We start from the raw sequence: 14266 nt of genomic DNA on the forward strand, positions 1-14266 counted from the left end.
GCTCTTTATGTTTAATTTGTATTGCTTATTTACTTTCATGAATCATGTCTGAAAATATATTTGTGTGGTTCACCTACCCTACCAATAAACAAACACAAAAACAATGATGTTATTCAACTGTGGTTTATCTTGTGGACTGTTTTTCACAGCAAGTCACTTGTCATTGGTATTGAAAATTCAGTGCCATCTACTTTAAGGCAAGGACAAAAATATACATTAATACTCAATTTTATTATTTTTGTTTCTTTATGACTTCTATACCACCCATATGATAAAACTGCTTTAGGGATGATGTGAAAACACTAACTGATTAAGTGGCTTGCTTAGCAATTATACTATATTTATATTAATAGGCTCAAATCCAGGTCTGCCAGATGTACTTGTAGCTTATTACATTCACTTTATTTAACTACAGGCAGTACCACTCCCTGTTTTACTAACCCGAAGGGTTCCACAAGGTAGTACCACTAATTGTTTTTACTAACCTGAAGAGTTCCACAAGGCAGCACCATTAACTGTTTTACTAACCCGAAGGGTTCCACAAGGTAGTACCACTAATTGTTTTTACTAACCTGAAGAGTTCCACAAGGCAGCACCATTAACTGTTTTACTAACCTGAAGGGTTCCACAGTCGCATTCTTCACCATGCTCTAAAAACATGTTCCCACAGACAGGTCCACCATAGAGATCATCTGTGTTTACAGCAGCCAAGCAGCTGGGTTTTGAGTTTTGGAGAAAAGTAGCCAGATCATTTTTACTGCAGCTACTGAAGACACTTGGATATTTATCCCTGAAAGAAGCATGGAAATTGATAAGACCAGAGGAGAAACATTAATATCTTATCTTCATTGTTTAGAAAATATTTACCTCTTTTTACACAACACGTAAAACTCAGCTTTACATGCTGATTAACTCATAACATGCAATCCAATACTGACAGACAAGAAAAAACTGAATTATAATTTTAAAGAGTTTTATCATAAGAAAACCATTGAGGTGGTTCCACAACAAAGAATAACTTCATGTGTCTGCTTTATTTCATGCAGCAAGAACTTGAGCAAACAGCAGTCAGGAGACCTGGGTTAGCAGCAAAGAACATCTGACAGAATTTAACAAATAACAGCTTAGGATGACCCTTTTTACATGTATGCCAGAGTCAGTTTTGTTATATGACAATGGCTAAGTAGATGTGAAAAATTATACTGCAGCAGGTGCAAACACAAAATATTGCATTTCATTGCTGAAGTATGTAAAGTAAGGAATGTTTCTGGATTCCCTTCTGCAGTTTCTCACAATAATTTTTATTTAAATATTGTTTTAAATTATATAAAGGACCTAAGAAGTCCTGCAGCTTGTATTATAGTAGCAACATCCATATGCTGTTCAGCATGACAACACTCCCCTAAGATTCGACCCAGTAGTCAGGAAGATGGGAACACATGTTGACAGTAAGCTAGCCTTTGACAATCATATATCTACAATAATAAGAAAATCATTCTGTGTTCTACAACTTATAAACAAAGGTCTGGCATCTAGGTCCAAGGAGGTTATTGTTCCACTGTATTCGGCATTCATCAGACATATCATTAAGTACAATGTCCCTTCCAGTATGTACCTAACCAGGCACATCCAGCAACTAGAGCATCCACATAGGTTCCCCACTAGAAGAATACTTTGATTAAATAACATGTCCTGTGAAGACTGCTCCAAAACCATATCCCTGTAACTATCTCCTACAGGCTGTTGAGGGGAGATCTATGCCTGGCATAAAATATATCGTCAGACCCTAATCTAACAGAAGTCCTGCATATCTGCAAAACAAACAGCACCAGAATTACCCATTCTAAAGACTTAAACCTTGCCTGTGATACAAACAGTACCTGCTGGAGAAGCAGGTATGTATCTCAGAGACTACCCCCTTCATGTAAAGATGAGTTCATCTGTAACCCAACTGAAGTGTAACTTGGACAAATGGATAGGGAACAGGAAATGTATCCCTGATTTGGCACCAACATCTCTAATAGACACAGGCAGCCTATAAATGTTTCATCTCCCAAGTCCCTGCTTACTCTTAACAAGGGTATGAAAACTTTTCAGAGATTTGGGATACACGGCTGAGCTTAAAAAGGCCCTTGTGCTTGTTAGGTTAGTAAACACCTGTGAACCTATGAATGTCAGCTTGCACTGGAGCTGAACTGCAACAATGGTAGTTAAAACATGTGCTGTCAATGAAATGATACGGAATGAGGCAATTTTCCAGTAAAAATGAAGACACTAGACCTTCAGTACATTCAAAGTGTCACATTACCCAATAATTATGAAAAGATTATCAGTGAAAGCATTTTGCCTTATGTGAACTATATGCTAGGCATACATTGTCGATTGAGATTGAGAGAAAAACTGTAAAATTCAAAATATGAATGTGTATAACCAAGAAACTTTTAAAGAAGTAGGCACAACTGATATGACCTGCACTGCAAATAGACTGTTATATTATTAAATGCAAATACAGTTCTTTAATTAATGTGAATACTGGACCTGTTGCATTTTAACAGAAAAATAAAATCAAAGTAGCATTCAGTCAATTTTTTTTGTTGCTGATCTAGGCCTAAGCTCATCACTAAGTAGATGCAGAGCAGTTACAAACACTAGTTATAAATGTTCCTTTTCTACAGAGTGGAACAATGTCTTTTAATGTAATTTGTGGCATTATATTGTGACTGTAATATTCACTATTTCTTACAGCTGCGGTGGTGGTGCTGCAGTAGCGTTGTCGCCTCATAGCAAGACGTTGTCCCATTCGATTCTCAGTTAGAGCGTTTTCTGTGTGGAGGCATACGTGAATGGTCCGTGCCTTCGCTGAAGGATGTGCGTCAGGGCTGGTAACTCGGTACATAAAAATCCACTACCAATCATTAGCGGACCGGAGTTCCGCTGTGGCGACCCCTAACCGGGAAAAGCCAAAAGACACAAACAAACAGCAATACAATCTTATGATGTATGTGCCATATCCATTTGCATAAAGAGTAACTATGACCTAGGTGATGTGAGTTTGATTAATGGCTCAGGCACCTGTTGATGCTGACATGGAAGGTAGAGGAATGATGCAGCTAAGCTGTTTCATCTTCCTTTGTGGTAGGGAAAGTAGTGTCTGACACTGAAGAAAATGCAGAGATGCAGTCTACAATGGCAACAATGCCAATTTATTATGTAAAAGCGGGGATGTGTATGCACATTCTAATGGCCTATTGCATACTGTCCTTTTGGATGCTTTGGACATACAGGTAATGCTATGATGTATTAAAGGGAAACCCTAATCCCTCATATGGATGATGGCACCACTCCTGCCTGACTGGTTTCATAGGGAACCTCTAATCCCTGCTATGGATGATGGCTCCACTCCTGCCTGACTGGTTTCATGGGAAACCCCTAATCCCTCCTATGGATGATGGCACCACTCCTGCCTGACTGGTTTCATGGGGAACCACTAATCCCTCCTAGGGATGATGGCACCACTCCTGCCAGACTGGTTTCATCCTTGTCCCCAGACAATGAGCCATGGCATTATCATCCCAGGAGGAACAAATGGTCCAGCTGACTGGCAGAAGGAAAGCTTGATGGTCAGAAAGAGGAACTGCTTAAAAAAAAAAAAAAAAAAAAAAAACAGAAGTTACATAGTGGCATTCAGAGGCAAAATCAGTAGTTTTGGGCTGTACCCTTCAAATTCAACACCAAAAACACTTCTCAGGACTGGCTAGTACATACTGGCCACAGATATACATTCATTACCAGAAAGACTTCTCAAATCTGTTTGTAACTGCAGCCAACATGGGATTCCCTTTTCTGTAATAATATCTCCTCTATATAGAGCAAACTACCTATGTACCTGTAAACTGTATGAAGACAAGGTCATTTTGTTTTCATGGCAAAAAAGCAGCTTTATTTGCAGCTGTTAATATGATCCATTTCAGAGTTAAGTACTATATGCTAAACCTAGCCAAAACTGCAGCATACAGTAGCTAGTAGATCCTTATTTGTGTTAGATATCTAACTCATTATTAGATTTCTTTATAACTGAATAGCTAATGTTTAACTCTTTTAAACCTAATATGCTGATTGGCTCAGTCTGGCAGTCTAGTCTCCTTAACTTAGTGTGTGTGTCTATATATATATATATATATATATATATATATATATATATATGGGTCTACTTCAGAAAAATGAGTGTGAGTTTGCCTTGTGTGTCTGTTTGTGCGATCTCGGTTAGAATATTAAAGAAGGGGGGTGTAGAGTGTGTATTGTAGGATGTTGAGTTAAGTAGTTTGGGCAGTTGTGTATATGTGTGTGTGTGTGTGTGTGTGTGTGTGTGTGTGTGTGTGTGTGTGTGTGTGTGTGTGTGTTATGTATGTGTTTTAACGTGGTTGTGCGTTTTCGGTGTTATGGGTTTCGTGCATGTGGTCTCGGTGTTATGGGGTTTCGTTTTTGTGAAGTAGATCCATATGTATATATATATATATATATATATATATATATATATATATATATATATATATATATATATATGTATATATATACATATATATATATATATATATATATATATATATATATATATATATACACATATATAAAATGCCCATCTTACTTTTGAATGTATGTTACTCCTGTATAAGCTGCTTGTTTCTTGTATGTTTTGGAATATTATTGTTCACATGCATTGTTCCTGGGTCTATATTATGTTGTCGAAAAAATGAGTTCATCGAACACGTATTCGCTGACCAATAAACAGCGAAAACACTAATCTTTGAATGGCCACTTCAGCAATCTTTTTCTCAGGGGGAAAAAAATCAATTGGCCAAACAAAAACAAAACAAACTTTTGAAACCCCCCCCCCAAACTAAATATACTAACCCCAAGATCACACTACAGTGGGGAAAAGGGCAAATCTCCGACAGCCAAGCGTTTTTTTTCCCTGGGAAAAAAAATTCACTGAAGTGGCCATTCATAGATTAGTGTTTTCACTGTTTCTTGTTTGAATAACTTTTAGATAACATAATATAGACCCTCGTTCCTTTGTATCTACAACATTGTTTTGTAGCTGCAGTCATCGTCTTCCTAGGCGCTAACTGAAAAGGGACTTCTACCCATACAACCTACTCAACATAATACAAATAAAGAAACAGCATGGTGTAACATTACTTTTATTATGAAATAGTGTAATAAAACCGCTTGAGAATGCACCATTTCTTCATAAAAAAAAATTACAAGAATGCAACAGTATTCACTGAGGTCATGTTCACTTTTTTCCCTCTGACCACTGCACACATTCTCCTCCATTACAAAAAGCTCACATACACACACACACACACACACACACACACACACACACACACACACACACACACACACACACAAACACACACACTCACTCACACGCACACACGCACGCACACACACAAAAGTGTTCATTATGAGTCTGGCAGTTAATGCGAGTGTTAGAAATACCTCTGCAAATTTTTGTCTATTTACATGTTCTTGCATATTTATAAAGTTATTTATGTATGCCTACTCTCATTTCACAGAGAAATTCTTACTATGATAAAAGCAGTTAGCTCAGTATTAAGGTTGTGGTATCTAATAGAAGAGATAATGGCATGGAACAACTTTAAAGAAAGCTGGTATTTTACACTGTAATGAAATACAGTCCAGCTTATGAGACATCCTTCCTTCTTTTAGTTCTTCAAATGAAATTCTTTACTATGACACTTTTTAATTCTAACAGTAATGTTGTGGGGGCCATCTCAATTATACCTTTGATTATAGTTTAGTGATTGTCAAGACAGAGTTGCTTACATTGAAGTAAAAGTGGCTATCCCAATTAAACATTCTTTACACAGAAGTTACATTTCTTATACATAGCTTCAGGAATATAACAGAGTTTAGAAATCAGTTAATTATAGACAGAAAATAAATAACGTTGTACGTCAACATTTGATTCAGTAATACTATTAGGTGTACAGGTCACTCACCTAAGTCAGTTAAGATGTTCAGACAAACTTATCCTTAACACTGGTTTGCATGTTAAGAATAAACAGGTTCCAATACTGTCTCAGTCTTGGGGCACAGCTTTAATTAAATCCTTTGTTTTCAAGGGCTAACATTCTAGTCAGTGAGTACTCACTCAATTAGTTTTCAACTCATCAATTTTAACTAATTCTAAACCTTGTAAGGAAACATTACCATAGCTAGTTACTGTTGGTGCAATTTCTATAAGAACACCATCAATGATTCGCTGCCTAGGATGTTTCCCTTTTCCCCATGATTGTGAGACGGTGTAGTCTGTACATTTAAATCAAAGGGTGTGGGAGGAAAAAGCTCCCCACAATGGGGTTAGAGTGGAACTTGCCTCGTGCACAAAAATCCTTGCTTTTATGTTTTATCTGGTTCAGCTGTTGGGTAAAATTGTCATGTTGAGTTGTCATCATGTTGTAGCTTGGTAAACCATGCAAGAACCCTTTTTAAGTGCTAGGTAATGTCGTTATAAAGTGTTAATCAGTGGTAAAAACAAAAACAAAAATGAGCTGAAGTCTACATGATACCTGCATTGGCTAAAGAAATGTAAGAAACAGAAAAATAATTCATTTATGTCTCCTGATGATGTAAATCAAGTTAATATGTAGATTTATGTACAATACAATACTGCTGTTTCTACATTGATCGATAATGATTTTGTAATAAAGGCAAATTAATGTATTGAATGATTACTGCCTATACATAACAGTTGAGAAGAATATGATTTGATGCATTAAAATTAGTAAACTTGTTTGACTATCCTCACAATGACTGTAAATTACGCAAAATTCCTGAAGACAACACTGAAACTCACTCAATTCAGCCCACGAAAGGCTGAAAAAATAACAGGAACAGAGGATATACCACAGATCTGTTCTTTTAATGTGAACGCATAACAGAGATAAAATGCAATAGGTTGAGCGCTTTCATCTAGATAAGCTAGATTTCATCAGAACATCTGACACAAATTCACATTGCCTTTAAATACCATGAAAAACCGCCTTTTCCTTTCAATTAATCAATTATGTACACTTAATCTTTGTACTAAAACATTTCTTAAGAATAAAATGTTACTGCTAAAATTTCTCACCAACACTATGTGGTTATAAACTAACTAAAATAAAAACAACCTTGATTAAAATGCAAAAATTATCTTAACATATTAATGTATATATAATATCCATCCAATTAATGATATTTATGTCTTAAATATTTATGTTAATAGTAAATACATTTATAATATCTTGAACTCTCTTTAACAGTTATAAAAACAATACTATAATGTATGAAAATATTATATATATATTAGTTCACCATGAACTAATATAACATCGAACCTACTCTTGAAAAGTAGTCTCATAAAGGCTTATACACAAACACAGATTGAATTGTTTCTTTTATATCCTAACTAATGGTTTAGTGGGAATTACTTCATTTAGACCGGGTGGTGTACCCGCATCCAAACGTAGCTGCCATTTTATTTCTTTCTCACCAACAATGGCTTTTATGTTGCCCCCTCTAGGATTCGGTGTTATCACTTCCAATATTGCAAATTTAAAACCCGTACATGCCACACTATTTAATATATGACGGGACAATGCATTGTTCGTGTCCTTTTTGTTGATACAATAAATATGGTCATATATTCTATTTTTAAAGAAACGATCGGTCTTGCCAACATAATAACTTTGGCATGTGTCGCAAATGGCTAGATAAACCAAGTGTTTAGATAAGCAATTCCCATGTTTAAAAATAATCTTCGTCCTGATTCTATTTTTAAGCACTAGAGTATTCCCTTCAAATATTGTATGTATGACAAAAAAATATATAAAATAGGCACTAAGAGGTGCGGATGCTGTAATTACTGCAGATATATATTTGAAGGGAATACTCTAGTGCTGAAAAATAGAATCAGGACGAAGATTATTTTTAAACATGGGAATTGCTTATCTAAACACTTGGTTTATCTAGCCATTTGCGACACATGCCAAAGTTATTATGTTGGCAAGACCGATCGTTTCTTTAAAAATAGAATATATGACCATATTTATTGTATCAACAAAAAGGACACGAACAATGCATTGTCCCGTCATATATTAAATAGTGTGGCATGTACGGGTTTTAAATTTGCAATATTGGAAGTGATAACACCGAATCCTAGAGGGGGCAACATAAAAGCCATTGTTGGTGAGAAAGAAATAAAATGGCAGCTACGTTTGGATGCGGGTACACCACCCGGTCTAAATGAAGTAATTACCACTAAACCATTAGTTAGGATATAAAAGAAACAATTCAATCTGTGTTTGTGTATAAGCCTTTATGAGACTACTTTTCAAGAGTAGGTTCGATGTTATATTAGTTCATGGTGAACTAATATATATATAATATTTTCATACATTATAGTATTGTTTTTATAACTGTTAAAGAGAGTTCAAGATATTATAAATGTATTTACTATTAACATAAATATTTAAGACATAAATATCATTAATTGGATGGATATTATATATACATTAATATGTTAAGATAATTTTTGCATTTTAATCAAGGTTGTTTTTATTTTAGTTAGTTTATAACCACATAGTGTTGGTGAGAAATTTTAGCAGTAACATTTTATTCTTAAGAAATGTTTTAGTACAAAGATTAAGTGTACATAATTGATTAATTGAAAGGAAAAGGCGGTTTTTCATGGTATTTAAAGGCAATGTGAATTTGTGTCAGATGTTCTGATGAAATCTAGCTTATCTAGATGAAAGCGCTCAACCTATTGCATTTTATCTCTGTTGTACGTGTCTACATTAAAAGAACAGATCTGTGGTATATCCTCTGTTCCTGTTATTTTTTCAGCCTTTCGTGGGCTGAATTGAGTGAGTTTCAATGACTGTAAATTACTTATCGTCCAATGTTTTGACCTTTGTCACACTCTGTGTGTCTAACTGGGTTTATGATACATGATAGCTATATTAGTTGACCAAACAGACTGGCTGACAACATGAACATTTATAGGTGCATATTTGTCTTGACAGGGTTTAACTTTTAACATAATTTACCAAACTGGCATAAAGAAGTAAATGGTTCATCATATTCACCTTTCTTAATGCAATTTATTCCTTTAAGAGATTCTGACCACCTGCTTTTTCTGTCAGCTGTGGCAAGTTATTCTATCTAGAAAATAAGTTTTATCACTATTGAGATGTAGCCTTCTCAGACTTGTAATGTAATGATAGCTATAGGATACACAGTTTTGTGCATTTACTCATTCTATAGCAATAGCTTAAAGGACAAATATTAAAAGTTATTCTAAACAAAAGTATTAGAAAATTGTAGTATCTTAACTAGTACAGACTAGTCCTGCAAGACTGGCAATGTAAGAAAAGGGATACCCACAAGATACAATTTTACAATTGGTTGGCTGATGCAAAATTGCATCAGACAGGAAGTTACTTTTACTGTTAACAACTTTTTTCTTATTTCTTCTTCGGCTGCTCCCATTAGGGGTTGCCACAGCAGATCACCTGTTTCCATTTCTTCCTGTCCTCTGCATCTTGCTCTGTCACACCAACCACCTACATGTCCTCTCTCACCACGTCCATAAACCTTATCTTAGGCCTTTCCTCTTTTCCTGTTACCTGGTAGCTTCATCCTTAGCATCTTTTTCTCAATATACTCAGCATCCCTCCTCAGCACATGTCCAAACCAACGTAATCTTGCCTCTCTGGCTTTGTCTTCAAACCCCCCAACCTGGGCTGACCCTCTAATGTACTTATTCTTAATCCTGTCTACCCTTGTCACACCCAGTGCAAATCTTAACATCTTTAATTCTGCCACATCCAGCTCAAACTCCTGCCTTTTTGTCAATGCCACTGTCTCCAACCCATATAACATAGCTGGTCTCACTACCCTCTTGTAGACCTTCCCTTTCACTCTTACTGTTACTCGTCTGTCACAAATCACTCCTGACACTCTTCTCCACCCACTCCATCCTGCCTATACTCTCTTCTTCACCTCTCTTCCACACTCACCATAACTCTGAACTGTTGATCTCAAGTTTTTAAACTCATCCACCTTCGCCACCTCTACTCCCTACATCCTCACCATTCCTCCATCCTCCCTCTCATTCACACACATATATTCTGTCTTAGTCATGCTGACCTTCATTCCTCTTTTCTCTAAAGCATATCTCCACCTCTCCAGGGTCTCCTCCACCTGTTCCCTACTCTCACTACAGATCACAATGTCATCTGCAAACATCATAGCCCACGGGGACACCTGTCTGATCTCATCTGTCAACCTGTTCATCACCATTGCAAATAAGAAAGGGCTCAAGAGCTGATCCTTGATGTAATCCCACCTCCACCTTAAGCACATTTGTCACTCCCACCACAGACCTCACCACTGTCACACTACCCTCGTACATATCCTGTACCACTCTTACATACTTCTTTGACACTCCCGACTTCCTCATACAATACCACAACTCCTCTCTAGGCGCCCTGTCATATGCTTTCTCTAAATTCACAAGGACACAATGCAACTCCTTTTGACCTTCTCTGTACTTCTCCAGCAACACTCTCAGAGCAAACATTGCATCTGTAGTGCTCTTTCCCGGCATGAAACCATACTGCTGATCACTAATCATCACCTCCCTTCTTAACCTAGCTTCCACTACTCTTTCCCATAACTTCATGCTGTGACTGATCAATTTAATCCCTCTGTAGTTACTACAGCTCTGCACATCACCCTTAGTCTTACAAATTGGTACCAAAACACTTTTTCTCCATTCCTCAGGCATCAACTCACTTTCTAAGATTTCATTAAACAATCTGGTTAAAAACTCCACTGCCATTTCACCTAAACACCTCCATGCTTCCACAGGTATGTCATCTGGGCCAACAGCCTTTCCATTCTTCATTCTCTTCATAGCTATCCTTACTTCCTCCTTGCTAATCCATTGTATTTCATGATTCACTATCCCTACATCATCCAACCTTCTCTTCCTTTCATTCTCTTCATTCATCAACCCCTCAAAGTACTCTTTCCATCTGCTCAGCACATTCTCCTCGCTTGTGAGTATGTTTCCCTCATTATCCTTTATCACCTTCACCTGCTGCACATCTTACCTAGCTCGGTCCCTCTGTCTAGCCAATCCTTAGTGTCCAACCTTTCATACAACTCTTCATACGCCTTATCCTTAGCCTTCGCCACCTCTCTCTTTGCCATGCACCTCATCTCCTTATACTCCTGCCTACTTTCTTCATCTCTCTGACAATCCCACTGAACCACTAACTGAAGGAGTTAATGGTGGTCTTTTCTGGCTGTGACAATGAAAAGCAGCAACTCTGCAATGCTGGCCGAAGTAGAACTGTTTTCATCTGGCCACTTCACAGTATTCACTGCTATCTCTATCTAAGCAGCAAAGCACACAGATTTTTAGCTAACTTACATAAATCCCACTTCAGTTACTAAAGCAATGTGCTGTGCTTGCTTATGTTCACAGGCCAAGACAATGAAAACAAATTACATGCACAGCCTTATGTGTGATCTTCTGTTTGGGGGACTTAAAATAGCTACTTTATTGTATTTCTATGAGGAGTGCATTCATCTTATCTACTTAGTCAAGATTATAGGACAAAAACGCTCATCGTGTAAATTAGATTATAGAGCAAAATGCTCACCTTGGAAATTAGTTATTGGTAATTAAACACAGGATAAAACAATATGTCTCTACTTTTTCTCACAGCAAATAAAATCTATACAGTAACCCCTAACATTATAAATTGATATTAATGTGAAAAAACACCAACATAAAATCTAACACAACAGCCAGTAACAACCATTAATCCTTTAATATGGAGTTTTTATATTTGTTATTCACAATGAATAACAAACATAAAAAAATACATATTAAAAGATCATATTTTGTCAGCTATGTAAAATTCGTGTAACTGGAATGTGAGTGTGGCATGACATGTTTAAATGTCTAAAGTTGTGTATTATACAACAACCCCCCATTAATATTCCAAAACGTGCATGCTGATTGGTCAGCATGCACGTTGCAAATCAGACTTATACTAATGGAAAAGGTCCGCTCGCCTGGATTTTTTTTGAGTAATTACGTATTATCACAACCACACTTTCTCACCAGCCCATTTTTTGGATTGAGTTAAGTAGCGATTTGTATTTACCATAGATATCTAGTACAAAAATTGCTGACACTGAATGTGTGGCACAAAGTTTGAATGTGGAACTTCCAAAAATATGAACTTCTCAAGACCCACAAATGAGGAACATTCCTTATAAAGAGGTACTTGACAGTTATAAAGTGTTATACAGACTAAAAACGTTCGTTACGATAGTAACTGCTGTTTCACAATGGCCATGGTTCACACTTGCCGTGAGCAAACAGTGAGGGTTGCCTCCTTCATTTCTGAATTACTCAGATGTGACACACATAGGGAGAAGGTGCCAGTGACAGACAGCTCCAGGTGATCCAGCCAAAAGGTGCCGTTGGTAGGATACAGTACCACTCAATGTCTGTAACTTGACAAGTAATCTGGAGAGAAACCAGCCTCCAAAGTGACAATTACAGTTCTTTGATATCGGCACGTGAAAAGAAAGCTGTGGGGGAAATTAACCACCACAGGAAGGTAAATCGATAATCATTGTGCCCCATTAACTGGGTTCTCAAGTACTGTTATTTTTTGGTCCAAACAGTACTTGAAACTCATAAATATAAAAACATTTACATTACATATGATCTTTTTTAACAATCAGGTTAATTTTTGTGGAAGATAGGCTGTGTACACTGTGCAGCATGGAAGGAGTCAATAATCCTAATAACGGGCTGGCGAGAAAGCGTGGTTGCGATAATATGTAAGTACCTTTTTTTTTGTTACAGCAATGGAAAACGCAAGATCTCTGTTGCTTTTTAGAAAGTGTCCTGCTGTGTTAAAGGAGTTTAACATAGCGAGATACCTTAAAAAAGCAACGGAGATCTTCCTTTCTCCATTGCATTTTTTAAAGCTGTCTCGCTATGTTAAACTCCTTTAACATAGCGAGACACTTTCTAAAAAGCAATGGAGATCTTGGTTTCTCTGTTGCTTCCAGACACAGCTCTGATTTACTGCGTAAGCATACGCATGTGCAGTACATCAGAACTGCCGCAGAATACCAGACAGCTGCGGAAGGGCAGCACGGAGGCATTATACAATGCCATTATTTAAGAAAAGTAAGTATTTTTTTTCTTAAATAATGTCATTGTATAATAGCAATTACTCACTTCTGGGTGTGGGTAATGCTGGATTTACCCACGGTTGGTATGGTTTGGTCATGAGGGTGAAGCCCGAGTGGCCAAATCACACCAACTGTGGGTAAATCCAGCATTACCCACACCTAGGCGTGGGTTATTGCTTAAATAATCTAGTTCACTCCATTAATAACAGCTTCTATAAGTCACCCTAGAATGTGAAACAACATTCCATAAGCCATGTATTCCCAACCCCTGACACACTATTTGTATTACTCAAAATGTGTGTTCTAGAGTTGATTAGCATTGATGACATTCCATCCCATGATGTATTAACATGATGTATTAATTTAATGGGGTTAAACATTTCACTGGAATATGCTAAGACGTGCAAACTGCAAAACTGGTACAGATATTATTTTATTCAATGATCTGTTACTCACCAGTGAGTTTTCTCGGTTTCTTCTGTATTTGTCTGACTTAACTATATAGTCTTTTCAAGGTGTGATTTCTTTTGTTTTCTACATTTTCCCATTTATGGATGTAAGTGAACATTTTTGCGTCACCCTGCTTAGTTAATAATGGGGCAGTGCACTAATCATCTAGTTAATAAATGATAAATGAAAATCCCTTTAGCTTAATTTTCAGACTCTCTTGCGTATCACATGTATATCACATGTATAATAACTCCATACAATAACTTGCTTATGCATTATTCTCTGCATCTTACTAATCAACAGGACTTTGTGCAAGGACAGTAACTTCTCAAATGCATCTAATTACAATGCAGAATGCTTAAACATAACTGTCATGCAGTAGATTTCAATTAGTGATAGAAAGTCTGGAAAAAGCATACACAGTTTACCACACTCACAAATCACTACAGTAACAACAGGCCTGATTCCAAAAGACTTTTTCCCAGTTTAAGTGACCATATCTATCTATCTA

General features: G+C 36.8%; 1 protein-coding gene across 2 annotated transcripts in view; it reads right to left on the reverse strand.

Moving 5' to 3' along the window:
• The window catches only part of LOC122789351 (disintegrin and metalloproteinase domain-containing protein 8-like), a 688349-nt gene that overhangs the window by 216945 nt on the left and 457138 nt on the right, over positions 1-14266 (reverse strand). For both annotated transcript variants that reach the window (XM_044056732.1, XM_044056731.1), the window contains exon 12: positions 616-790. In XM_044056732.1, coding sequence (XP_043912667.1) covers positions 616-790 — 175 coding nt within the window. The remainder of the gene's footprint in view (positions 1-615; positions 791-14266) is intronic.

This window comes from Protopterus annectens, chromosome 14.part0 (assembly GCF_019279795.1).
Source record: "Protopterus annectens isolate FY-2018-M chromosome 14.part0, PAN1.0, whole genome shotgun sequence".
Classification (NCBI taxonomy): domain Eukaryota; kingdom Metazoa; phylum Chordata; order Ceratodontiformes; family Protopteridae; genus Protopterus; species Protopterus annectens.